This window comes from Spodoptera frugiperda, chromosome 2 (genome assembly GCF_023101765.2).
Source record: "Spodoptera frugiperda isolate SF20-4 chromosome 2, AGI-APGP_CSIRO_Sfru_2.0, whole genome shotgun sequence".
In the NCBI taxonomy this organism is placed as follows: domain Eukaryota; kingdom Metazoa; phylum Arthropoda; class Insecta; order Lepidoptera; family Noctuidae; genus Spodoptera; species Spodoptera frugiperda.
The window spans coordinates 923,405-951,320 of record NC_064213.1 but is presented as its reverse complement, the minus strand read 5'-3'; the positions used below and the strand labels follow the sequence as shown (position 1 = coordinate 951,320).

At 36.3% G+C, this 27,916-nt stretch overlaps 2 protein-coding genes across 3 annotated transcripts; one reads left to right on the top strand and one right to left on the bottom strand.

Moving 5' to 3' along the window:
- Positions 1-371: 371 nt before the first annotated feature.
- LOC118269386 (sodium-dependent serotonin transporter) lies at positions 372-27,910 on the top strand. Of its 2 annotated transcripts, none has more exons than XM_035584455.2 (13): positions 372-507; positions 14,182-14,301; positions 14,610-14,766; positions 15,018-15,152; positions 19,895-20,114; positions 20,382-20,520; positions 21,345-21,479; positions 21,553-21,731; positions 22,012-22,181; positions 22,286-22,410; positions 25,024-25,208; positions 25,494-25,677; positions 25,938-27,910. In XM_035584455.2, exons 2-13 carry the CDS (start codon positions 14,233-14,235, stop codon positions 26,007-26,009), a joined length of 1,770 nt encoding a protein of 589 aa, XP_035440348.1. In that variant the 5' UTR covers positions 372-507; positions 14,182-14,232; the 3' UTR covers positions 26,010-27,910. The 2 variants fall into 2 exon arrangements, with proteins under 2 accessions (XP_035440348.1, XP_035440347.1); XM_035584454.2 differs by having other exon boundaries at positions 14,607-14,766.
- On the bottom strand, positions 9,248-9,970 carry LOC126911576 (uncharacterized). Its single transcript, XM_050699385.1, has one exon. The coding sequence runs from the start codon at positions 9,968-9,970 to the stop codon at positions 9,248-9,250; it is 723 nt and encodes a 240-aa protein (XP_050555342.1).
- Positions 27,911-27,916: the final 6 nt, after the last annotated feature.

The window sequence follows — 27,916 nt, the reverse complement described above, 5'->3', positions numbered from 1 at the left end:
CACTTAAACAACAACTCTGAAGTTGCGGGTGTTCATGAGCGGCGCTTCGCTTACTCCTACCTCGTCTGCTTGTTTCCTCTATTCCATAAAAAAGCTTTTCATAAAATTTCTTAAAATTAATAATTACATACTTCACGTTAACAATACTAATTTCAATAAACTTCAAGCTAACATCATCCAATACAATCAACATCAAAATAACTGAAAATGAACACCTAAACTACAAAACAGAGTAAAATAAATACCAAACCCCAACACTTGTACTCCAGGCTCAAGTATCATTTAAAAAAGCAGTTGGCAGAAGGTTTCTTAGCAGCAGTTGTCGGCAACTTGTTGCAGTGGGCGTGTCGCGGCCGGCATGCCCCGCCCACCGTGCCATCGTGCTCGACCCCGGTGGCTGCTCCAGTGGCTGAGAAGACGCGGACCAAAGCACACGTAATGACTTCCTTACGAAAGTTCGACATGAGAATCCTCTCGCCAGAACGCTGACGTCTACTTAAACATAAGGTAAGACTATCTCTTCAAGACATTTTTAGGTTTTATTTTTATGATTTTTTTTATTTATGAAATAGTTTTTAAAGAAATTTGATTTTTATTAAAGTTTAGTATTAATTGTATTTCTTTTTAATTTTTTCTTAACAGTTCTTCTGTATGTAAGATTTTGAACAAAATTCTTCCACAATCATATCGGTTTTAATATTAAAAGAAGGTTTTCGAAAATTTATTAACAATTTTTTGAAACCGAATTAAATAATGTTCATAAATGAAACTATACATTTTCGTACTAAGTTTCATAACTTTGTGAATATTTCTCCACTATTCACTGTCATTTATAGTGACAGTGTAATTTAAAATGAGTATTTATAAGCTTATTCCTGTACTCTATTTGACCTACTTATTATGAGGTTCATATCAACAAAAATATTGAAGATTAGTTATAGTTTCTAAAACATGGAAGTACATCTAGGCTTAAATAAATGCTACGGACTACCTACCTATTTACCGGGGCTCCGACTCGAAAAGCAAGAGTAGGAATGGGGTGGTTTTTAGTCAGTAAGAGTCTAACACTACCTCTCGCCTCGCCCAAGGCGGGAGAAATCATTGGATGACGTTCTCTCCTCAAAAAAAGGTTTAAATAAATAAAATAGATATAAGTATCTATGTTAAACTACACATTTCCAAGTAGGTAAAAGAACCATATCTATAATAGGAAATTAAAAATATCATATAAAGAATCGAACCCACCGCAATATTTTGCGCAACAGCCGCTCGCTCAGCCACCACGCTAAGAGCAGTCAAAATAAATGAACAAACTTGTTGACTAAACAACCTGTAGCTTCGCACTACTTGCACTGTAAACAATTTTACTTTAAAAGCACCTTATTCCGTCCTACTAAGATTCATTTTCGTTGCAATTTAATAGTTACTACGTAGAAAGAGGAGATACTAAGTGCAGTAATCTTTTACACAAACATTAATTCTTTGAAACAAACTTTAATTCAAAGAAATGTAAATAAAACACACGTTTTAATCAAAAGGGTTTTAAAAGAGAAATCCGTTTAGTCTAGAATGTACCTAGAATAGAATCTAATTAGAAATGGTCTTAGTTTCCTAGTTTTGTGTGAGACGGTTACATAAGGATTTAATTAAAGTTACACGCGCAATCTGCATCCGAGAATAAGAATTAATAAATATTATAAAACACAAACAAATTAGTAGTCAGCCAAGTTACTTAGCTGTGGACTACCTAGCGGGTTTACCGGGGCTCCGGCTCAAGAGAGTAGGAGTAAGAACGGGGTGGTTTTTAGTCAGTAAGAGTCTGATACTGCCTCTCGCCTCGCCCAAGGCGAGAGAAGTCATTGTATGATTTTCCCCCTTAAAAAATACCAAGTTACTTACAGTAAGGAAATAAAGATGAAATCAGTACAGAGATAGCTTACTCTGACGCAAAAACTTTTTTTAAGGGAACCGCTTAACAAATATTTTTTTGAATTTAATCTCCAATTTTTAAGTTTATACCTTAAACCTTCTCCTAAGTCTGAAAAATACTATGCTGAAAACCGCATCAAAATCGGCTGTACCAAACACGAGATATAAATCGTGTACAAACATACAGGTCAAACTGAAAACCTTTAAAGTATCTTCTTCTGTGTAGCTTCCTCGCACAGCCTCCTTAGTATCAGTGGAAACGACCACATAGTTTCACAGCTATTGCATAGCACATAATATCTTGTGAAAAAGAACCCTTAGTGTAATATTGTTAACATTTATACTTTACCCGTTTCCATAAAGTCATTTTAAAACCATTTCATAAAACAAAATTATTACACACTCAGATTTTACATGCAAATCGTCGAGCAATAAAAGTAAAGTTAATAATTATCAACCGTATTCACAGGATATAAAGTAGCCTTTGTGTTAGTTCAGGCTTATAATATATGTACCTACCTCTACGTTAAATTCCATTAAGATCCGTTCAGTAGTTTTTTGTGTGAAAGAGTAACAAACGCACATTCATCAGCACAAACAATATATAAATAGCACTAATCAATTATCTAAAATAGCTGACCCGTTCTGTCTGTCTCCGACCATTGACTCGGCAATAGCATTTAAAAATAATATAAAAGTTTGAGGCAAAGCCGCGCAACTTGACACAGTCGCTAAGCAAACAAAACGATCGCAGGCGCACTCACACTTTACATTTTTTTATATTCCCCACCGCATCGAACTCTTTATTTGAGTTTAGGGTGGTTCCGTCTAGATTTAAATGTGAAATCGTGTCTTTTAAGATTTATAGAGGATCTGCGACATAGCTCCGTGACGTTTATCTTAGCTTTACGTTTTTAATATACAGTAAAAAAAAAACTATTATCTTCCGCTCTGTATCTTTCAGCTAAAAGTATTTCAAAAACTCAGGCCTAAAATGTTTAAACCACTTTATTCACGGTCGGATGAAATTAATAAAACCTAAACTACGGACCTAACTAGCTAGGAACGTGGAATTATCTCAAAAACAATTCAAACGCCCGACACGTTTAATAATTTAATATTTAGCTACGCAAACCACAAAAGCTGTGACAAAAAACAGCCAAAAAAATATTAAAAAAGAAAAATTATTATAAAAGTATTTGTTCAAAAGTGGGAATGTCGGAATACAGGCATTCCTTTGTTCTTTTGTTGGAACCAAGTTATTTTGACTCAATTTCACTAAAATGTAAGCGTTGGTCCGTGCGTACCGTTTGCTGGGTTCCATCACCCCGCACTCTTCGACCTTCCACCGAGTTCCCGAGTTAAACGTGTAGAAAACAAATAAAAGAATCCGTGGGCGAACATATTACTTTGATTTGTTACATTACGCAATATGATATAGGAAAACATTACGATTGTGAAACTTGTTCAGCTTCACTACGTGTTAATACATGCTTCCTGGAACTTTGGTAGAGAAACCTGAGTTATTCCAATAATTAGAAATGTTCTCTTTAACGGAAATAAAAAATATAATATTAGTTCATTAGTTTCCTTGTGTGTTTAGAGAAATTAACTTCTGCTCAACAGACATTAAGTAGCATAGTAGTTACAATAGTAAAGCGATAACTATTTTTAAAATATATTCGGCTTATTTAAGTTATAATGTACAGTAAAGTCAAGGGTACATTATTATTACACCTACTTATTTCCAACAACATCACAAGGCTTTCATAATTATAAAAACCTTTTGGAAGCACACGCGACTTCAGAAACATGACATGCAAGTCTACTTACACCGTTCTTTTCAATTTTATATGCTTCTTGTGGTAAAAACACGATAGTCATAATAAAACCATGTTCTAAAATGAAAACATAAGTAATAGCAATCATCAAAAGTATGATTATTTTTTCGTTTAGACAGTTTTAGATAGATTTCTTTGTACATACTACACAGAAAGATTATGTCTGATTAATTTGCTATAGTTAGTAACGTATTATTCATATATTTTTTTATACATACGTTACTCCGCACTAGGATTTTCTCCTGTGTCGTGGATGCGTTTACAAACATACAAGTTCACATACACATGATCACATAAAGAGTTGCTCCGTGCCGAACTCGCTACACGTTGCGTGGCAGTCGGTTAACCCAGCCACCACGCCAACCGTGTAGTCAAACTATTAAACTCTATATTCTATTACAATTTGTCTCATCACTGTCGATTATTTGGCCTTACAAGACTGACATCATAACAAAATATTATCTCACTTTACCAACTCAAAACCATTGCCTTGTTGTTGCAAAGATTCCTTTATAAACTTTAAGGATTCACTTAAAGTTCACCTGTATGGAGGTCAAGGTTGCTCCCTTCATACCCTGCAGATGGGAGGGTGACCGCCACCGCCTCAGCGAGTCTCATCACAACTTGGATACAGTTCGGAACCTCGTTTAGATAACAACTTGTGCATAGATCAGGGGGATATCGCTCTCCGGGTAGTTTCGAAGCTTTACTACTGAACTATAATATTGTATGTATATTGTGTGCAAGATTCAAGACGGTACTTGTTAAAGAATGCATTGTAAGAGACATAAAAGAGAGTACATCCATATTTACTCGGTTGAATTTGGCTTAAACTAACCAGTACGTTGATATAATTAGAAAAACTCAAGATGCATTAAATATAAACTAAAATATATCACGACATTAGAACTTTTGAAAGGATCATGGACACTTTTTATTAACAATACATGAAATTAAAAAAAAGTTTCTGCCAACGGCTTCATCCTCGTTCCCGTAGAATAAAACTTAATCTGTGTAAACGTAGAAGGTATAAAATATTCTCCAGACTATAATCTACCTCTGTTTCAAGTGTCTTTCCGATTTCTTCAGCCGTTTATACGAAAAGAAGTAACAAACAAGTAAACAAACATACAACCTTTCCCATTAATAATATTAGAAATAAATCACGCTAATATTATAAAGATTAAGTTTGGAAGTTTTCCGTCAATAACGCTGAAACTACTGAACAGATTTTGGTGAGATTTCTTATACAGACGACAGGGTATGAGTTGACTGGGGTCATAGGATACTCTTTTTATTCCACGAGAATGTGGCGAAGCCGCTGGCAGAAACTAGTACTAAATATGCAAGTACACCTTTATAAGCCTCCTTTAACTTAAAAGGCCCTCGTAAACAAGACTTACCTCCAAGGACATGGAAACTTGGTTAGCAAAGAACACAAAAACTAGTTAGCAGCATATCTGCGTCGATTAGGGGTGAGTTACAAAGCGACATAGTCTGGGCTCGGTATGTCGCATGCCGGGGCCGTGCCGCGCATTGCTGGCCGCGTCTTGTGGGACAAGTCGTGGACTTACGCGAGGGAAAGAAACTAGCATTAAAGCTCACCTTTTTGGTATACACAGGTCCAATTTAATACGGTACTGTTAAATGTTTTAAATCTTTTTTAAATATAATCTTAATAGACAAATAAACATTTTTAACCAACTTGAAAAAAAAAGGTTTTCAGTTTGACCTGTATGTATGTTTTTACGCGATTTTCTCGCGTTTGACTGAACAGATTTTGGCGGTTATCAGTATAGTATGAAATGAAATGAAATGAAATATTTATTTATTATTACAAAATGCTACATATACAAAGATTGAGTTTGAGCTTCCTTTTAGGCAAACAATGCCTGTAGTAGGCGACTCCGCTCTTCCACATCTTATATATAAATATACTAACATGTAAAATGACATTTAGATACATATTTAATTTATCTACATACTAACATCTTGGGTAAGTATCAAGTGGTGAGACGCATGGGGTTTAGTTTGGTTAGATTTGTGTTTTGTGGCGTGTATGTAAGATATAGTGTGGGTAGTTGCGATGTGATGTGGTGCGGTGTGTGGTGTGGTATGGTGTGGTGTGTGGTGTGGTATGGTGTGGTGTGGTAAGGTGTGGTGTGGTGTGGTGTGGTGTAGGGTGGTGCGGTGTGTGGTGTGGTGCGATGTGTGGTGTGTATTATATTATTACTCATGATATACCAGAAGAGCTTCCGTATCATCATAAGTAAGTGACTTGATGTAGTTTGTTATAGTTTTTTTACAGTTGTAGTAGTTTTTATTGTGTACGTTTATGTTTTTATTAATCCTATTGTATAGTCTAGCTGAGAGGTAACAAAATTGTCTGCTCGCAAATTTGGTTTTACATTGGGTAACTGCTGCTATTTTATCATTTCTCCTTTTCTGTGTTGTGCTCACCTTATATGGGAGCGTTTTATGTGTTTTTAGGACCAATTGGGTTATATACAGTTTTCTCACTGAGAGTAAACCACTGAATTCATATAGGTTTTTAGTAGAGTATCTTTTATTTTTAAAGTACATCACTTTTATCAGTGCTCGTTGAGCACGTTCCACGTCCATAAATCTGGTCTTTGCTGCCCCTCCCCAGATGGGGATACAATACAGAAGAACGGATTGCGCTAAAGCAATATAAATCTCGTTAAGGAGGTTCCTAGGCCGCTTATCACTTCTCAACATTTTAGTTGAGGCTACATGTCTCAGTGTTTTGAACATCCAAGTAAGTTTTCTAACCCTACCGTTTACATGTTCAAGGTGAGGGTACCACGATAGAAACTGGTCAACCATCACGCCTAAATATTTCGTCTTAGGGACTCTGTTTAAGAATGGACAGTTACAGGATATGCTGTTTGTATCTCCACATGTGTGTACTCTAAGGTTGAGGTCATTGTTGGGTTGTGTCCGGTTACTAACACTGAAACATATAAAGTTCGTCTTGGTGGTATTCAAAGTTAGTAAGTTATTTTTCAGCCATTCTGCTATGTGGGCAATCCCTGCCTCTGCGCTCAGCCTAACATCATGCCAAGTATTACCAGCAAATACCACAGCAGTATCATCGGCGTACGCCAATACTCTGGAGTTTATTAACTTAATATTGCACAAGTCATTAATATATATTAAAAAGAGGGTAGGTCCTAGAACACTACCCTGTGGCACGCCGTATGATACCTCTGCTTCGTCGCTTAGGTGCTGTCCTATTTTTACTTTTTGCTTTCTGTTGGACAGGTAATCTATGAGTAAGCTGAGCGCTGTACCTCTTATTCCAACCTTTTGCAATTTGTTTACAAGGATAGGGACAGAGACGGTGTCAAATGCTTTTTTGAGATCTAAGAAAATGGCCAAGCATTTGTTTCCCATATCCAGTTGCTCAGTTATGTGAGATGTTAAAGCAGTTACAGCATCTTCGGTACTTATAGCCTGTCTGAAGCCAAATTGTGAAGGAGATAGTAAATTGAATTTGTTGAGGAATTTAGTGAGTCTAGAGTTTATAATCTTTTCGAGAATTTTTGATATAGCTGGTAAGACAGATATAGGTCTGTAGTTATTGACATCGTCCCTGTCCCCCCCCTTATGTACAGGGGTAATAATAGACTGCTTTAGGGGCGACGGGAAGACGCCTTGTTGGAGACAGATATTGGCAAGGTGAGTTATTACAGGAACGACTTCCTTCCTGACAAACTTTAAAAATTTTGTAGAGATGTTGTCCCATCCCGGGGCGCTATCGGATTTTAAATTCATCAATATACCGTTCACTTCAGTCACATCCGTGTCCAGTAATACGAAAGTGTTAGGAGGAGATGAATCTGGGTGGACAGGGATATGGACATTATTTAAGCTTGGTTGAATTTGTTGGGCTAGTTTTTTACCCACGTTAGCGAAATAATCATTGATGTAATTTATCGAGTCCTGAGAGGTAGGTTTTATGTTTAACAGTTCTAAATTTTGACTTTTTATTTTGTTGGAGTAAGTGATGTTTTTTATATTTTTCCAGAGCATTTTATTATTATTAACTGAATTTGCAAGTAAGTCCCGCTCATATTTTCTTTTTTTATTAAATTATTGCAGTAGTTCCTGTATCTAGTGTAAGTTATTTTTGTCGATTATTTCTGTTTTTAATACAGCGTAGGATACCCATGGTGATCCATGACTTGATGATCCGTTTACTATTCAGGATTTTTGTAATAATAGTGTTGTCTTTTATGGTTGAAGTTAAGGTGTTTATAAAGCTGGTAATTAACGAGTCCGGGTCATCACAGAATAATAGTTCAGATAGTTTCTTCTCCTGCAGATCTTTTAGAGCTTGTTCGTAGTTTAGTATAGTGGTGGTTTTGTTTGGTGTATAATTATTTTTTAATTTTGTCAGAGATAGGAATGTGGTGTAGTGGTCAGTGATAGTAAAGTGTAGGATAGCAATAGAGGCAGATAACCTCTTTTTGTTTATATTTAACATGAAGTGGTCAAGGCAGTTTTGTCCTCTGGTAGCTAGAGTATGTCCAGGGAGTATACCAAAACCAGCCAGCATATTAAGGTAACTAACTCTATTCTTAAGATCTTGGGTGGATTCAGTTTCTCTAGGTTTGATATTGATATTTATATCTCCCGCTACAATAGTATTTTTCTGCGACGACTTCATGTTGAGATGTGTGCTAAGGGACTCAACGAACCTATCAATATTATGGTTAGAAGGGGATCGGTATATACAGTACACTTCACTACCCAGAGCTTCCAGCCGTAGGCAGGAAGCTTGATCGAGCTGTATTTCCTCTATTTTGTGCTTTATAGAGCACTTTACATACACCACCACCCCGTCGTTCTGGTTAAGTTGCCGAGTTGTCATGTAAGAGTGGTAATTGTTTATTTGCGGAATAGGTTTATTTGGGCTTAATCTGCATTCCGTCAAGATAATTATGTCTATTTCGAGATTAAGTGTAGACAGATTGATAATGAAATCGTCAAAATTATGATATATACTTCTTATATTTTGGGATATGATAGTAAGATCATTTTTATTTATTAAAATGTGATTGTGGAGTTCTGAGTAATCGCAGGCGATAGAGCGGGCAATTTCAACGTTGTCTAGGTCAGATAAAGTATGTACAATATTATCCATTAAAAAAGAGTAAATTTAGGATGAATGTATATAGCAAGGAAGGGTTTATATCAATCTGCTTAGAGGGTAGAGTGCTATTCACTATGGTAAAGATTATATTATGAGTTATGAGTGAGAAATATGTCTTCTTTGTGTGAGTTCTGGTGTTTGAGTAAATCGATGGGTAACGTAGATATGTGCATTGGTTTTGTGTATTTGTATATAAGTAATTGATGGGGTTGTGTGTTGAGTGAATATGTGTATTTATGACAATAACAAATAATTTAATAATAGAACGAGAATAAAGTATAGGACAACAAAAACGTAGTCATTGTTCCAGTAAAAGTTTGTGTACCTGTTCCTCGCTTCTTATAACTATAGTTGGCGAATTTTCGTCCTTCTTAGTATAAACTTTGCCGTAGGCTGTCCAGCAAAACTTGTGTTTTCCAGACTTGGTTAGTTCACGTGCCAAAAAGTGGAGACGGGAGCCTTTAGCAGTCAGATGTTCTGCTATAAAAACTGGTGTGTCTTCCTGAGTTTTAAAGCCCATGTGTTTACAGGATAGTTTGTTTTTGTGTTTTAGATTAAATGACTTTGCCATTTTCAGAATCTCGGTCTTCAGGATTGTGGAGCCTGTTTCTACGACAATAGGCGTGTTTTGTTTGTCAGCTGTCTTTCCGCGTACTCTGTAAATGTCCTTTATATCATACTTGTTGATAGTGCATTCCAGGTTATGGAAAAGACACATGGTCATCTCCATAAGATCTTCTTTAGTCTCACTCTTTTTCCTAGGTACGTTTTTTATCACCAAATTACTCTTTCGGCTTCCCGTTTGCAGGTCTTCGATCTTATTTTCTAGGATAGTGATATATTTATTATCATCTCTTGCCTGAGTTTCAAGCTGGGCAATTTTAACTCGCAGCTCCTCATTTTGTGCAGTAAGAAATGTAATCGAACATTCTATGTTTATGTTTGATTGTTGAATCTCCTGTAGCTTTGTGTTAATTATTTGTGTATCTCTTCCCTGTTTTTCAGTGAAGGTTGAAATCATTTTTTTCATTTCCTCTTTAGTATTATAGTAAGTTTCAGACTTAGGAGAAGGTTTTAGGGATATTACCTGAGTTAAAAAATGGTTTTTGGTATTTGTTCAATAATTTTTCTATAATACAAGTGCAATTTTATTCTGGAATATTATTTACAGTATTCTGTTTTATCCTCTAATACAGCAGATTATATAAAAAAATAGAATCTATCACTACCACTTCGATACCTTTCTAGTCACGTTTTATTCTCAATTTCTTTAAAACCAAACACAAGTCCTTCAGGAATTGTCATTTGAAGTTATATTACTAGAACACAACAGTTCAGTGCTTTCGACAAACACAAAACCAATACTAACCAATACTAATACGTTAGATAAATACATAAAAGCAAATTAACTAAATTATTACTCAATGTTACTCATCACACACGATATTATATTAAACCACAAGTCCACAAAACGTTTAACTGAAACTAATAAAAACTAACTAAACTCAAACAAAACAAAATCAATACGAATCTAGCCGCGCAACGTAACATTACACAGTAAAAAACATTAACAGTAATTTGTCGAAGTGTAAAAACAATTTACCTTCACATTCCTGAGGTCGGAGGACCAGAGGACACACGGCATCTCCCTCAGACCTCACGTGCAAAGTTACTAAAGCCTTTGGTATAAGTTATGAACTAAGAGAGGGACGAGATGGTACTGAAAGAGATTTTAAACTTTAAATCACGATGAACCAATAATCAGCTGTAATCTTTTTTTATTAAGTGTGTAATTCATAATTCTACTGTATAGTGTACGACCTACATCGTCGAAGTGTTTGCAGTTTCATCTTAAGAGTCATTTTAATGCACTTGCATTCATTCTTATTTTTGTTCTGTATAAGACTTCTTACTGCCGCACTCAGAGTGTTTTAACGATAACTTAAACTATTCCTTAGTCAGGATTTTGTTTTTGAAAACAATTGCTAATATACTGGTATAAGTAACCATTAAATGGGTGATGATAAAACAATTAACTTTTCGCATAGAATGTATTTCTCTATGAAAAAATATCGGAATTCTAATCTCCTTGGTATTGAAAAGAACAAGAAGACTTCAAAAGAAGAATCAAATCTTCATTTCTATAATATAATGATTCTTCAGATTGTTTACCAGTTAAGTCCTAATTTAGTAACTAAAAAATACTAGTATCAATCAGCCTATACCTAGAAATTCCGTACCCTGAATCCCGTTAATTTTTGCTAAAGAAAATGTTCTAAGTTTTTAATCACACAAAACAAATTTGTTCTAACTCAAAATTGATTGGGAATCATGTAAAGTGACTGGATTGAAACGAAATCCGATCTCAAGTAAACAGAAGACGTTTTGTTTTATTAATTAAATTAAATAGTATTCATATTTATTCAAATTGATTTATTCATTGACTGCTAACGACTTGGTTAAATAACAATTACTTTGGTGACTTTTATTGGAAGGTTTCTTAGCTTTGTTTCATTGAAAGACAGAATGCTGATGTATTTAGTAAAAACATTAAATGCCGAAAAAAACTGTTAAAGGCAAAACCTTTGCTAACGTGGCGGTTAACGAGTGCAACATTACCACGTTTTACTCGTTTAATTGTTATTCTATATGCTCAAATAAAACCTACGTTGACGAATAGAATATATTTTCCACTACTATACTCACGGGCTCGTTGTGTTTCGTGAGTGAGGTTACCGTAAGCCAAATTATCTATGTTCCTAATTTTCCCAATTTAAATTCCCTCAAAAGGTCCTTGGAAAAAGACTTGTAAATCCTCTGGTGTTTCGAGTGTCCATGGGTAGCAGCAATTGCTTACCATCAGGTGATCCGACTGCTCGCATACCGACTTATACCATAAAAAATACTCTTCCTATGACTGTCATTAGTATTACAAAGTAAATGATATTTATATTTAAATATAAAGACTACTTTGGTCAAGAACTCGAAAACAAACTGAATGGATACCTGTGTGGATCATAAAACCTTTAAGATCTTATCAATGGTTTATCAGGTGGAAGTTACATGTAAGATTAGTTGCAAGCTGGTGTATCTTTAGTAATGATAGCTCTCTAAACTATATTTTTGTAACACAGAATAAAAATATGCATGTTTCTTTATCTTTAATACCAGTCGATGCAATCTAAAAGACTCAATTTAACTTAACCATAGCATTAATGGAGTCTCGTGCGCTGCAATCACTTGCAACCAGTTTAAAGCCACAATAAAAGAAATCAAAACATTAGAAAATGAACAACTTAAAACGAACTCTTTAAAACGGAATCACCAATAAAACTAAGCGGATTCACATACGAACCAACCAAATTACACATTAAGAGATTAATGTTCAGCTTTTTGTGTCGTTCACAATGAAAGATGGTGACTGTTGGCCATTTTATTGACGATAAACTGAGAATACCTCATAAAACCAGCCGCTCGAGGAGCCTTTGTACGTTTTGCATTTTATTCTTAACTATATCCCTTCTTACAAGTAGTTGTAGGGAGATGAAGGCTTTGTGTGGGATGTTGCAAAACTGTTGCTAATATTTGCTTACAAAATTACCAGTCTGTTCTTCACTATTAATTGTGTGTTATAAATCCCACGTAACAGGGGATGAACCAATTGTCATATACCGGGCATAATAAATTTAATCTAAGACAATTCTAGATTTAATACAATTCTAGACTCCGTGCTACTACTGAGAAATTAAGAAAAGCTGCTGACTTTTCAACCATTCTAGCACCAATCTAGTCTATCTTCATTTACACCTCTTAGAGTTCCTCATTTCCTCTCTATAGGTACTCCTCCTATTTCCCTCCGATCCGTTCAACCGTGAACAATCAACGTTTTACACACGGGATTACTTTCACGAGCAACAACACTCTTAATTAGTTCAGACAATTATCCGCCGGTTGATTGAGGGCGCCACTTGCGACTAATGGCGATATAATGAATATAGGCAGATTGACGATTGATCTTAATGTGAGAAGAGTAGCTCGTAATTCAATCAATTGCTTGTGGTTTAAGGTTTTATAGGATTTATTTTCTTGAACGGTTCTCCGCATTTTCTACGTAACGTTTATTTATTTTGTTAAAGTATGTAAGCAATGTAATATGGCTACGGTACGCAGTGAAAAGTTTTCGTTTTTATTACTTTTCGACATAATAATATTATCATTGGTATTCCAATATTCTGTAGAGGTTGAAATAAAAGACGCGTCTGTTCGGTACTACGTTTATTAGGAGACTAACTTAATTCTAAATGCTTAATGTTAAAGTACATGAACTTATTGTTAATGCTACACACATACACCAATATTACGCTAACTTATATTATAATATAAATATATTACAATAACAACAGAATAAATTTAATAAAGAGTAATTATAACTATTTAAACTTATGAGTTTTAAGGTTCTAATCACTTTTAGGTAGTATCTTGGTACAACAAGTAGAGCAATTCGAAATTTGGACTTGAAGAAAAATATTTCAGTTTATTTGAGTGAAGCGTGTTTACCGAACGTAATCTTCTATTTCGTCGTCAATAATGAGTTGGTACCGCAGCCTCTCAGCCGAGGGTCACTGTTCATTATTTCTATTTGCCCAGCAATCTGGTCGGGCCGCCGCGTGTTTGCCCGCGCCATCTCAGTAAATACAACAAATTGTTCGAACACACATAAATACTCTACTTTACAACTTGTTGGTCGGTCCTTAAAGCCGATTTTCGTTAAACAAAAATTTAATGAGAATTTTGTTTATGACATTTTTTTTTTCAGAGTAAATAATTGTTATTATTATGGAGTGACATTTTTTTTTAATGTTATGGTTCGGATTCTATTGGAAAGCAACGTCTTGAATAATTTAAGACAAGAATTATATGCCCATGATGACATGTTTTTAGACTTGCTAAACTTATTGTTGATTTGGTTTACTCATCTATTCTTCTAACCTAAGTAATAGATAAATTCGAATGGGAATGGATAATATATGAACGGCAATTATATTTTATACTATAATGGTAAATTGTGATTAAAATAGATTACATAACCATAAGCCATGCCAGTCTGAACTTCAGCAGATATTTTTTACACTTTTAAAAATAGGCCCTAAAATCAAAATTTACCCACCAACTCTACTCTCATTGGATATTATTCTCCCATATCCAGTTACTCCAAGGTGTGAATTGTTGCAGGGCGAGAGCCCCGGGCCGGAGCGGCGCAACGGCGAGTGCGAGCCGTCAGAGATGCCGGCTTCGGACGCGCCGCCCGCGCCCACCGCGCCACCGCCCGACCCGCCTGCTACCACCAACAACGTTAGTACCATCAGTATTAGACATTTAAATATTATGTACCTCCAATCTAAAGTTGAATGAATGGATTGATAAACATACAAGGATTATTTAGCTCCACTAATTCAATTTGGAGAATTATCACTACTTACTTGCAATAAATACATGATAGGACTATAGAATTAGACTTCAGAGAAATAATCATATATGTATCTGAATTAGCGAACTTCACATGTAATTGTCATCTGGTACACAGAAACCTGCAAGAAACGACGAAAATTTCATTACAACCTATCAATATCAGACCTTGATGTTAAGCTATTTTGCAGCAGTCCCAGAAGACCCGTTCACTAGTGGTGTCCCTGACTCCGCCCCGGGAGCGCGAGACCTGGGCCAAGAAGGCGGAGTTCCTGCTGGCTGTGGTGGGCTTCGCGGTGGACCTGGGCAATGTCTGGCGGTTCCCCTACATCTGCTACCAAAATGGCGGCGGTAAGCAGTTGTTATTAGACCGAGGAGATCAATATGCTCATGAGAAAACTTCTTCTTTTAGTCTCGTAATTTTGATGGTTTCTTTTAGATGTAATTAGTTTAGTTTATCCCTTGAATTGAACAACAAATTGGATCATGTTCGGGAATCCAACTTACTATGGCCCTCGCCACTATACTAACTGTGGAGTTTTCCTAAACTTTACCCAAGGAACCAGTTGACCAGTTCAAGTAATGAAAACTTATATCATCAGGTGCGTTCCTCATCCCCTACTGTGTGATGTTACTGTTCGGCGGGATGCCGCTGTTCTTCATGGAGCTGGCGCTGGGCCAGTACCACCGCTGCGGCTGTCTCACGCTGTGGAAGAGGATCTGTCCCGCGCTGAAGGGTGAGTGGAACTCTAATCATGTAGCTAATTGCTTAAGTTTGTGAACAATCTAGATACTTATAGTTTGATTATTATTTGTTACGTTAGAAGACATTAAGAAAATCAAAGCGGTTTCCGCGCTTAAAAAGTACATGTTTCTTAATATGTCCTAATCGGGTGAATAGGTTGCTTATGGGCAGACGTGCTCCATCGTAGGCCGCATCATCACTTACCATCAGGCGAGATAGCGGCCAAACGTCGACCCATCAAACGTAAAAAAAAGAAAAATCTTTAGTATAACCGTGTTTTAAAATAAGGAATGAATTTCAGTCAAAATACTCGTAAGTATCAATACAAAAGATTACACACACAATAAGACTTGGGAACCCCATAAAATATCTCGGTAATGACAAAACGCGGAGTAATGGACGACCAATCAAAGATATTGGCAATCGAACAATATAGTTGGAGGGACTCAACGGTGCCTCTCTCCCGGGACTCGGGAGTGCCGTCAACAATCACTGTTCAGAGCTTAAAGTGTTCTTTACACTTTGTATTTCAATGAGTGTATTTCGTATTCAGCAAACCGTTTGTATTCAAAAAAATATTCAATCCAAAAAGAAATATTATTGAAGACATAGCGTCTAAATTCTTAAGCTAAACAAATATTTGTGTTTCATCTTGAAGATCATAATATTTGTCAGATACATGATTTATGATTTTGTGTTCAATATGTAGGTTATTCTAGGTTCTAAACTGATCTCACTTCAACCCCACCCAACTCTTCACCTAGTAACGCAAGAATCAGAAGCCTAAACTCCAGCACTTACCTATATTGTTTCTCCCAAAGTCAATATAATGTGAAAATCTGGCATTCGTGTGTAAACGGAGCGTCGGAGAGTCCGGACCGTGCGGGGTTGTCCGGCCACTATACGGCATTACTAACGGCTTATAAATATACAGGAGGCAATGCTTTTAACACCGAACAAATGGTGGGACCAAGTGGATGCCTAGTTAAAATGGATGAAATGGATCCAAAGTCGGCCACTGTTTGGTGGATTGACTTTTGATTGAGTGGTCGGTGATAGCTTATCAGCTAGAGCGAGGTAGTGATAGAAGGGTTCGTTTGTGGATGGAAAATAAAAAATCACCAATTTTGTGAAACAACTTTGTCAGATAATTATAGGTCTCAACAATTGGGTAGTTTCCTAGGTCAAAAATAAATTATTTTGATATTTCAATATAATAAAATATCCCAAAATAATCGTATTTTCATTCATTCATTTGACGATATACTTATTATTTAATTTATTTTTTTGCTATTTTTTGCGTAATAAGTATGCTATTTGACGCAAAAAAATTATGACGTCATAATTTGCAATGTCATACAAAATTCATAGAAAAGTAACGTTTTTGACATTTCGATAAAAGTATTGAATTTGACTAGTAGGATAATACCCTATTGTAAGGACAACCATGTACTTGTAGTTAGGTACACTTAGCAAGGTTTAAATGTGAACTCCAAGTTACACTTAGGATATTACAAAATAAAATAACTTAGTGGAAACAAGTTGGGTAACTTGGGAATAAACCAAAGGCTAAGTGATAATCACTGACACTTAAGGATACAACGGCCATACTACTACTACTACGTACTACTTGCGGACACACTATGATTACAAACCTTAATAAATATCTTCAATCTTCAAAATACTCTAAGTTAACATGACTCACGAATACGAGTTAGTTATTTCCCGACTGACATTGATATAAGTTGGAACGAGCCGATGAAGGGCACCGCAAATGTTTGCCGAGCGGATCACGCAGCGTTCAGATTTCAGTCTAGGCTGTCTCAATACCAATAAGTAGTAGCTAAGTCAAAAATATAGTCGATAGGAACTAGATTTGAATAAAACGAAAATATTTTACATATTTTTCAAAAATTTCGTAGCATGGCTACGAAATCCTGCTACGCTCGTAGCACTGTACTACAAGTTCCTGCTACGAGCGTAGCGTTGTACTACAAAATTCTTCACTGACCGCAACGCTAATTGAAGTAAGAGATTATTACGATAAGTTGTCATAGACGCTCTGGGGCGTTCACGAAGAGACCCAAAGTTATCTGATATTGTGTTGACAATCTAGATAAGTTTGTTGGATTTTTTTTTCTTCATGATAATACGTATTTAATAGACAGATGAATATTTGGAGATATTCTTTCTATATGTAAAACATCACTCGTATCATAACACCCGAAACCATCTACAGTAACTAGTAACTACAAAGAAAGATTTTAAATATATTTTAAAGTCACCTTCAAACATTTTTAAATTTAAATAACAAAAATCAAGTTACTTCCTCGGAAAGTATCTGCCAAAGTATTTTTGATCCGTGTCGTATTGGCCGCATCAAAGTTCGGATCCCGGTAGATGCTCAGTAGTGATAATTTGACCAATCACGTAACTTACAAAAGAAGTTGAAAATCTCAAGCTCCGATATCTTTTGCGAAACCGAAATCTGTTTCCGATATCCGTTTCAATTATAAATTTTGACTGGTACTGGATTAAAAGTTGCATTTTAAAAAGATCAATCTACTCTCTTGTGATTGATAAAAATATGTTTCTAATATAAACTTTAAACGGAATAAAATAGTTACAATAAATTCTTATTTTCTCGTATTTATGTATACTGCATAGAACTTATAACATGTCTAACGAGAAGCGGGTTCTAAATATAAATCTACTTTTCACCAGACATGTTTATGATATATCCTTGTAAATTTTGCAGCCCAATAGGCCCAATAGGCCTACGGACTATCTAACGAGTTTACTGGGACTCTGGCTCAAAGAGCAGGAGTAGGTACGGGGTGGTTTTTAGTCAGTAAGAGTTTGACACTCCCTCTCGCCAAATGCAGAAGAAGGAATTGGTTGTTTTTCCCCCCTAAAAAAAAAGATTACTCGATGCATATGGCGGTTATATCAATTTTCTGATACAACAACAAATAGAAGAGAGACAACAAAACACAGTAAAGTGCACTTCCTTATAAATCGTAAACTGTTGCTGTGTGACCAAGAAACATTAATTAGTGAGCGATCCAATTAACGCATAGTTTATGTTATAACGACATATCTTTGATATTGATACGTTTTTGTTCGGGACACGAGCCTCCACACACACTGCCTAGCTGCTCACACACACTGGCAGGAAAGAAAATAAGATTGGTTGTTTAAACTTGTTCATTAATCTGGAAAACATAAGGTTTTGTTTTGAATGCCCAGTTATACTATTGTTTTTAAAATATTAAAATTTGTAGTTTCGAAATTATGCTACAACAACTATGTATTTTATAAGTTCAAAGAATCTGTACCTATTTGCACACCTTTGCCCGATCCCTTTAAAGATTTTATTTAACACAACCTGTGTTTAAATTCTACTTTGATCTAGTGATCTAGTATTAGAGAAATTCAATGCATGATTAAACATTAAGTCCAAGGACTGACTCCTTTACTAAATTCCAAATAGTTTGCAGGGAATTTCAACAGGTACACGACCGATTTCTCACCAATAAACTTTTCTAAACAAATGAGTATACTTCCATCTCTTCTACCTTGTATAGCAGATAATTCACTATAACGAAAAACATATGAAAAATTATGAACCCATTACAAAGTCATCAAAAAGTTTTCTATGAGAATTTCAACAAAAGTGACCTAATATTTTAAAGATTCACATACTATACGAGTTTATGACTCGGTTTTATCACATGCGGCGGTAGATCACCGCTATCGGCAGGAGGGCCGTCCTCTGATAACAGAGGGATGCCCTCCCGACGCCGTTTATGGCAATATTCCCTCCCGATTGATTGCGTGTCAAAATACGGAATGAGACGGTACAAGAGTTGGGGAACGGGAGTATTTTATTGTAGCGGGAAGTTGTGGTGGTGATTAATGTGTGTATTTTATGCACATTACACTCTCTGATGTATTTATTGTGTGTGTGTAATGTCAATGTGTTATGAGTACGTCGATTTCATATGTAGGGTCTGTTGTGAAAACAACACACGTAGCCTTTATTACAAGTAACTGACAAAATACCGTTGAAAAAAATGAACCGAATATGTTTCAGTAATTTTTTTCTCAAAATCTTTTAATGCTTTTGTTCAAAAAGAGTTTTGTGATTATGATATGGTAAAGCAACTCTTTACTGTAGCTAAAACGGAGATTCAACATTCAAAATTAGATTTCCTCCGTCTAACAACGTTGCCCTATTTGTGTGTCGTATAACAAACCGATTCAACAGTGCAGTAGATCCGAGCTAAGATTGTGAATAACGCCATCTTGTATCGAGTAAACTAATTAGTGGAGGCGATGCGATATCATTTGATTACCCGCGACGACAGATGGCAGTGATTTGATTTCTACAAGTTGGACTAACTTTGTGTCGTGGAAATTGACGCTCGCTGCACTGATTAATTTGATTTCGAATGTTTGAAGATTTATTATGAGATGATAAATGGATGAATACTGTTTTATTGGCAGTTTGCGAAGATGCGAGGAAATTGGTTTAATTTGGTTTTAGTACCGTTTCAGTTAAACTTGAAGTAAAGGGTGTTAATTGTAGTTGGTGTTGTTGAATGCGTTCGACTTTCTATAAAGTGAATCTCTTTATTAATTCTGAACTTTGTAGAAGTTATTGACAACAAGGGACTGATTTCACTATAAAGAACATACCCTGAAAAACGTTCTATAATATTTTCCCCGCAGGTGTCGGCTACGCAATCTGCATGATCGACATCTACATGGGCATGTACTACAACACGATCATCGGCTGGGCGGTGTACTACCTGGTGGCCTCCATCTCCTCCATCAACTCCGTGCTGCCCTGGACCAGCTGCAACAACGAGTGGAACACGCCGCTCTGCACACCTGTCACTGCCCCACAAATCAATCCTAATTCTTCCACGCCTGCTAAGGAGTTCTTTGAGTAAGACTTTATTTTAGACAGTGTTTGACTGACCCTATACTTAATTAAGTAAAGTTTGTTCGCCAGATCTGAATCTGTGTGCGGGCACTTGACAACCTTAAAAGAACAATTTAGGTACTTTCAATTCTGCATCAAACCCACCAGACACCTTTCAGTCAGGCCCTGGCTTTTACATTTCAATCTTTAATAATCTCTCGTTGACTTACTTTTACTTAAGCCCAGCCAAAATTAATAATACCCCAATTAAATCTAAGACTCTACCCATAGACGCAACGTGCTGGAGCAACATAAGTCCAATGGCCTGGACTACATGGGTCCCATCAAGCCGTCGCTGGCGCTCTGCGTGTTCGGGGTCTTCGTCCTCGTGTACTTCTCTTTGTGGAAGGGAGTCAGGAGTGCTGGCAAGGTAAGCACACAGAGTAACTACAGGGTGGTAAGTCCGAAAAATGCCATGGGCCCCAACCCCAAGCCGGGACGAGAACTGGGGAATCAGAGATTATTATCAGAACTATATTTTTTTTATATTGGGAAGAGAGGCTCATACCATGAATTTGCTTCAGACCCCGAACGGTATAGTTACATCACTGTAAGCACACTCAGTAAAATAAATATTTCTACACATGTATCGATGACATCAGTACCTACACTCCACAAAATTTTATATGTTACACCTATATGTATAATATAAGATTTTATGTGAACGGAACAGGTACGTACTCAATAAAGATGAAGGAAACCAGATAAGATCATCGAATCAATTAAGAATTCGAAGTGTCAAATCGTCCTCAACATACATACCTATTCAAATTGATTAAATAATACCTACGGAAAGTTTCAAAGTCACAAAGAACTTGATAAAAGACTCCAGCTCGCCGAAGTTTTTCTAAATTGATACTAACACTTCTCCAAGTCTGTCATATCTCATTTATCATCAGCTGTAATCTTTTCATGGGAATGCGTAAAAGATGACGGATTTCTACGAGAATTTCGGCACGTTTAAGTGTATATTTTAGTTTTGTCGTAGGTAACTTAGATTTGATTTAGCTTAAAATACGTTTTGTAATCTATATGGTACATATTATGTTTTATTTTAACCAAGCATTAAGCTTATATTTGAGGTGTAATTTTTATTAACAGTTTTATTATAACCTTTTGACTTTTTATCTAAACCAATAAGTAGAATAAGTTCTTATAACTCTAGCTAAAACATTTTCTATACGGTATACTTAGGTGGTATGGGTGACTGCTCTGGCTCCGTATGCTGTGCTGCTCATCCTGCTAGCACGAGGAGTGACGCTGCCTGGAGCCACGGAGGGCATCCGATATTATCTCACACCGGAGTGGCATAAGCTGCAGAATTCCAAGGTAAAGTAATAAATGTAACTGCCTCGTTTCCTTGTTCTTCAAGTCTATCTATAACCTATCTTTCGATGCCCAGGTGTGGATAGACGCGGCCTCCCAAATCTTCTTCTCGCTGGGTCCTGGGTTCGGCACCCTGCTGGCGCTGTCCAGCTACAACAAGTTCAACAACAACTGCTACCGAGATGCCCTCATCACCTCCTCCATCAACTGTCTCACCAGCTTCCTCGCTGGCTTCGTCATTTTCTCCGTTTTGGGGTAAGTGTAATGTGAATATGTGATGTCCACCCATTGGCATAATATGTACATGTAATTAACAACTTTTAAGGGGGAGGCCTTTGTTCAAAAGTGGAAGTCTCTTGGCTGATGATGATGATGAATTAACAACTTCACTGTCGAAAAATGGTTTATTAAACAAAACTTACGTAGCTCTACGTGAAGATAAGTATATTAACATTTACTAGAAACATACTCATGTTAGTGAAATACCTCTGATGACCGATGATTTCTATTTCTGTCTTCTGTCTCCTTTCTCTAGCTACATGGCGCACGTCCAGAATAAAAGCATCGAGGAGGTAGGTCTAGAAGGGCCGGGACTGGTGTTCATCGTGTATCCCGAAGCCATCGCGACCATGACCGGCTCCGTCTTCTGGGCCATCATATTCTTCCTGATGCTTATCACACTTGGATTGGACAGCACCTTTGGAGGTGAGTTGGCTTACAAGGTACTTAATTATATCTTTACGTTAACTTTTCTGTCTGTAAATCTTATTATATTCTGGCCTATATCATAACCGTGGCTACTTCCATAGGTCTGGAAGCTGTAACTACAGCTCTGTGCGACGAGTACCCGCGTGTGTTGGGCCGACATCGTGAAGCATTCGTAGCTGTACTTCTGCTGTTCATCTACATCTGTGCTCTGCCTACTACCACTTATGTAAGTCATTATGATCTTAATAATTATTCTATTTATCTGTATGTAAGTACATTTCTACTTTAATATGTATTGTCCTGTTGTTCTATAACTCTATAAGCCTCTTAATAGAGTCTACAGTCACTTCGTGAGATCATTGTTTTTCTACTTGATCGGCTTCTTGTACTACATTATGTTTCATTGAACAAAACATTGTTACTTGTGAGGGGCACTCGGAACCTTTCCAAGTCATTGCATCTTATTATTTCCAGTGTATTCTGAACTTCACTAGACCAAAGTTTTCGTAATCGTTTTCTGTTAAATTTGTGATCTTGGAGAGACCACTGTCTGCGAGACTAAATCATTGGAAGAATATCTTTATACAGGGTATTTCAACAAGAACTTTGTTTTTTAAAACAAAATAAAATAAAGAATTGGGTGGAAAATGAATAAAATTTTTATTGTATTAAAAAGAGAAAAGTTTGGCAATCATAAATGAAAAATGATATCTGACAATTGTCCACCAGGACCACGCTGACAGATGTTGATTCTTTCATCAAAATGTTTAATCACTTTCGTAACAATCACACCTCCAGACCACATATCACACCACACAGTGACACGTTGAGCATGCAAAGGCTTCTCAATAATTACTTTACGATTTTCAGAAGCCCAAATGCGGCAATTTTGCTTATTGACAAACCCTGACAAATGAAAATGTGCTTTGTCTGAAAAATGATTTTTTGAGATAAACCACCAGGTTGTTCAGAGCAAATCTACGGCGATTTGAATGGTCGGTCAGCTTCAATTCCTGCACCAGTTGAATCTTGTAAGGCTTCAAAGCCAAATCCTTTCGCAAAATTCGCCATGTTATGTTTTTGGATAACCCCAATTGTTGAGAACGCCGTGAAATTGATAACTTTTGATCTTCTTTAACACTGTGGCTCACGGCAGCGATGTTTTCTGTTGAACGACCCGGTCGGACACGTGTTGGTGTTAGCACATTTTGTACCGAGCCTGTCGACTCAAATTTCGCGACCAAATTCTTGATAGCGATCTCAGAAGGATGATTATGTTGCCCGAAAATATCATGAATTTAACGAAATGTAACTTTAACAGAACGACCATTTTTATAGTGAATTTGAATTGTTTTAATGCAATTTTTGAGCGAAATTGAATTCATTGTAGCAATTGCCAAAGCACCTACTACGAATACCGCTAAAAATCAAATGTCAAAAACTGCCACGTTCTTGGTGTTGCTCTAATTAAAAACAAAGTTCTTGTTGAAAAACCCTTTAGATTACAAAGCTAGCCAACTATTCTGAAATGACTCGAGTTAGTACTCCTACTGAAAACTTTAAACTTAACCTTTACAAGGACTGTTGTCTTTGCAAATGGTGTAATACTCGTATGCAAGGACAATATGTATTCTATTGCTTGAACACCTTGGTACTGCGATATCTTTCTAGGATCTACATAATTATGTGACGTACAAACACTATGTACGTTGTTCCTTACAATGTTCTATTCCATAGTCATAAAAAGTGGGTGAAATGATTGGGCAGTTAGGTAAGACGGCGTATAGCGAGGTAAGTGAAAGATTACGAGCGAGCCGAGTCAGCACAAAACGTTATTGCTTCATCATACGCTACCCAACTACCCGTAACTCATGATCGGAGCAAAATGGATAATATGGGACCACGACCCGACCACGTGGACCGAGCTTGAGCCCTATAAAATTGTTATTTTGTTGATATGATGTTTTTCAAATAGTTTGCGAGATCTATTAAGTGGTTTTGTACGGTTAAATGCACATCTCGTCTGTGGGTTGCTGTGATATTTCAATGTCAATGTTTTTTATATCAATTTTAAAAGGATTGGGTGTGTTCGGGTTGAATTTGAATTATTAAAAGTGAGTTACTAGGGAACACACATGTCACAAAATCCCTAAACGTTGTAGTTCAAGATGAAGAAGATATAGAAAAAATAAGTTTTAAATACTAGTAACAAATGGTTCTAATAATGGCTAATATCTACCAGTGGCAAATAGTATCCTCTCATCCTAAAACTAGTACACAAGGCTCCCCAGCAACACAAAGCAGGTATCACTAATAAATTACCGTTTCGTTATCTGCGCGAATGTATTCCGTTGCATAATTCATGGTCATCACTCAGCGAGATGACCAGGCACCACGCTCGCTCACCGCTGCGAGACGTTTGTACTGCGATTTCTTTTGTTTTTATTTTGCCCTTGCTTTTATTACTGAGGGTTAGGAAGTAAAACGGATTGGTTTATGTATGTAAGGCTCTTGTAATTGTTACTTGTGATAAACATTATCTAGAGGCTTTTGATTTATTAGGCCATAGACGGAAATTCTGAGGTAGCATATAAACGGACCGTTTATTTAAATGATCGTTCTAATCCGTGAATGTTTTACCTATACAGGCATCGGCAGTTTTTAAATAAGTTAAAATTTATTTAGTTACTTTCTTTTTCAACTCTTATTTACAGTAGATATGAAAGATTAGCGGTATTGACTCTGTCTACAGTTTCTTGCGATCTATCTCGATTTGAATCCAATAATTGGTATAATAAGAATTAGCAGAACATAGCAACATTTTTCAATATCCTTCTAGGGAGGAGTGTACCTGGTGGATCTCCTGAATGTGTACGGTCCAGGGCTGGCCATTCTATTCGTGGTGTTCGCGGAAGCAGCTGGAGTCTGCTGGGTGTACGGAGTGGACCGGTTCTCTGAGGACGTGAGGACCATGCTCGGACACACGCCTGGCTGGTTCTGGAGGGCCTGCTGGTCTTATATCAGGTGAGCTGGACTGACGGAGGACCAAGTTAATTGTTAGATATTTTTGGGACAAGCCCGCCACAACCTCCCATACCGCTGCAACTCCTGTAAGCCAGGATCTACAGTAGATACAAACATGAAAACACCAGAACACTGAAGTCCGGCGCGTCCCAGGGAAATGAATGACTGTCTTGGATCCCGCAACGAAATTGTTATGTATAAATGCGTTGAGAAGGTAGCCCAGACCAGACTTATATTTGGATTGCCACATAGGACAAAGTTTCTAATACTTTCTTTGCTCCACAGCCCAGTATTCCTGCTGGTGCTGTTCATCGTCTCCGTGCTGGCCCACGAGGAGATGCTGGGCGGGGAGTACGCGTACCCCCCCTGGTCCATCACCGTCGGCTGGGTGATGACCGGCACCACCGTCTCCTGCATCCCTCTCTACATTCTATACAAGTTTGCCATCACGCCTGGTGGCTTCATGCACGTAAGTAGAATCATGGTATCTTATTATTCTTCATGATTGTTAGTTCTTGCATTTATCAATTTAAATTCTGGCCGACCATTATACAGTTACTGAAAAATGGAAGATATTGTTAGAACAAGCAGCACCTTCTACAAGAGGAACTGTTATGTTTCTCGTATTCATAAGGACTTTAAACAATAAGTATCAAGTCCTATATGGCAATTTACAATTTTGCTACAATTTTGTCGTAATTTACATGCTAATCTTCTATATTTCTTCAGCGTATCAAAATGATAAAACGTCCCGAAGTGGTGTCGATACCGCCATCAGACTCCACTCTCTGCAGCCTGTGACCTAACCACACCTACAGCTCAGCACCTTCGCGCACCAAGCCTGCGATAGAGTGGCTCGTCTAGGTCTTACCTAGACTAGTCTAGATTAACTATGTCTGCAAAACTGACTACACTGCAATTAAAAGTACAGACGCCAGCAAATCAACCTATCCTTATCTGTTATTAGATTTTCAACTTACTTGTTTTGGTATTATAGTGGAAAATCCAATGAAAATGTCATACAGATTTGAGTAGCTTGATGTGGTTGGTGTCTGTACCTTTGATAGTATAGCAGGGCTTTTCAATTTCGCAGACATTTTTTCATTGAAAGAAACTCCGGTATGTTATAATAAGTATTTATTAATGAATATTTATTATGTAATCGATCGATGTCGTAGCGTTTTATTTAGAAGTTAAGCATAATCTGCTTGTGGTATATTGTAAGGATTTTTAACAATGTTAAATGCGTATTATAAGTAGTCATTTTACCTATTTTAGAAAAGAAAAATACATGTTAGCAATGGCATTATACTCGTATGTTTGATATAAAAAATCCTGCTTGGAAAAACTTGCATTTTTTAGAATAAATATTTATTGTATTGTATAACTCTATACCGATTAGTGTTATTGTCGTGTTTTAATATATACAACGAATATTTCTAGTATATTATATAAAGGACTAGTTTTAATACATACGTATATTTATGGTAGGTAATATATCTTATAATGTATATCAAAAAGTGTTGCTGGACAGACTATAAAAAAACCATTTGCGGGATTGTAAAATATTGATATTACCATCTGGGATTTTGCGAATTTTAATAAAAAAAAGACATGCTTACAGATGGTAATACTTATTTAACTTCTTTGTGAATACTTGTATTAATTTTAAAATATGTTTTTAAATAGCTCTAAGCAAACCCCTTTTGTAAATAGGCTTTAACTTAGATATACTTAATATATTTATTTCTGTATTCTTGGGCAATGAGTGCAGAAATAATGTATATTCTCTATATATTATATTCCTGTTATATATAATCTATATAAACACGTGTATATAAATATTAGCAATGAGAAATGAAGTTTATGGGAACATATGCATAGGTTTTGAATCTAGTAATTGTTTGTGAAACATACAAATATAATATACTTGTTCATCCTGTAGGAATTATAACATAATATTGTAGATATGTTTACATGTTACAGTGATGAGATTTCCACTGATATTCCATACATCTTCATGTTGTCTGCTTGTAGAATTAAATAAAATTGTAGGCGATATTTTAAACATTGTAATTTTATATAAATTGTGTATTAGAACAAGAAGGATGTTGCAATGTAGGTGTGTATATTTAAAACATTTTCGAGAGATTTCGGTGACGGCGTTCCATTTTTCATAGCTTAGTAAATATAATATAAAGTAAATACCCATTATATACTGTTACGGGTACATACATGTAATCGCCAACTAGAGTTGTTCAAACATTTTACTTCACATATATAAACTTATAGGTAATTATATCTAATAATCATCTATACTATCTTTGAAAGGTTCTTAAATTCAGTAGTGGTCAAAATTAGCTTAAAAATCATAAAGGAATATCGTATAAAATAATCTCTTTCCCGTTTATATTAGCGTATTAACGAGTAAATGTTCGAAATAAGTGTTTTTATAAAAAAATATATATATTTAAAAAGTAGTTCATATACCCACAGAGATTTAAACTTTAGTATACTTTAGTTCTGTTGTATATTATGTTGATTTATATGTTATATACTACATTATGTATTCAGTATCGTTGTGTAGCGCTGTGTGTAGAGATGTAACCGTTGTATTTATGTGTTAGAATAAACGACAGATGTTCAGCATGCGCCTGTACCAGCCATTACAGGTTCATCTGGACATTTGTTTTACGAATAAATCTGTG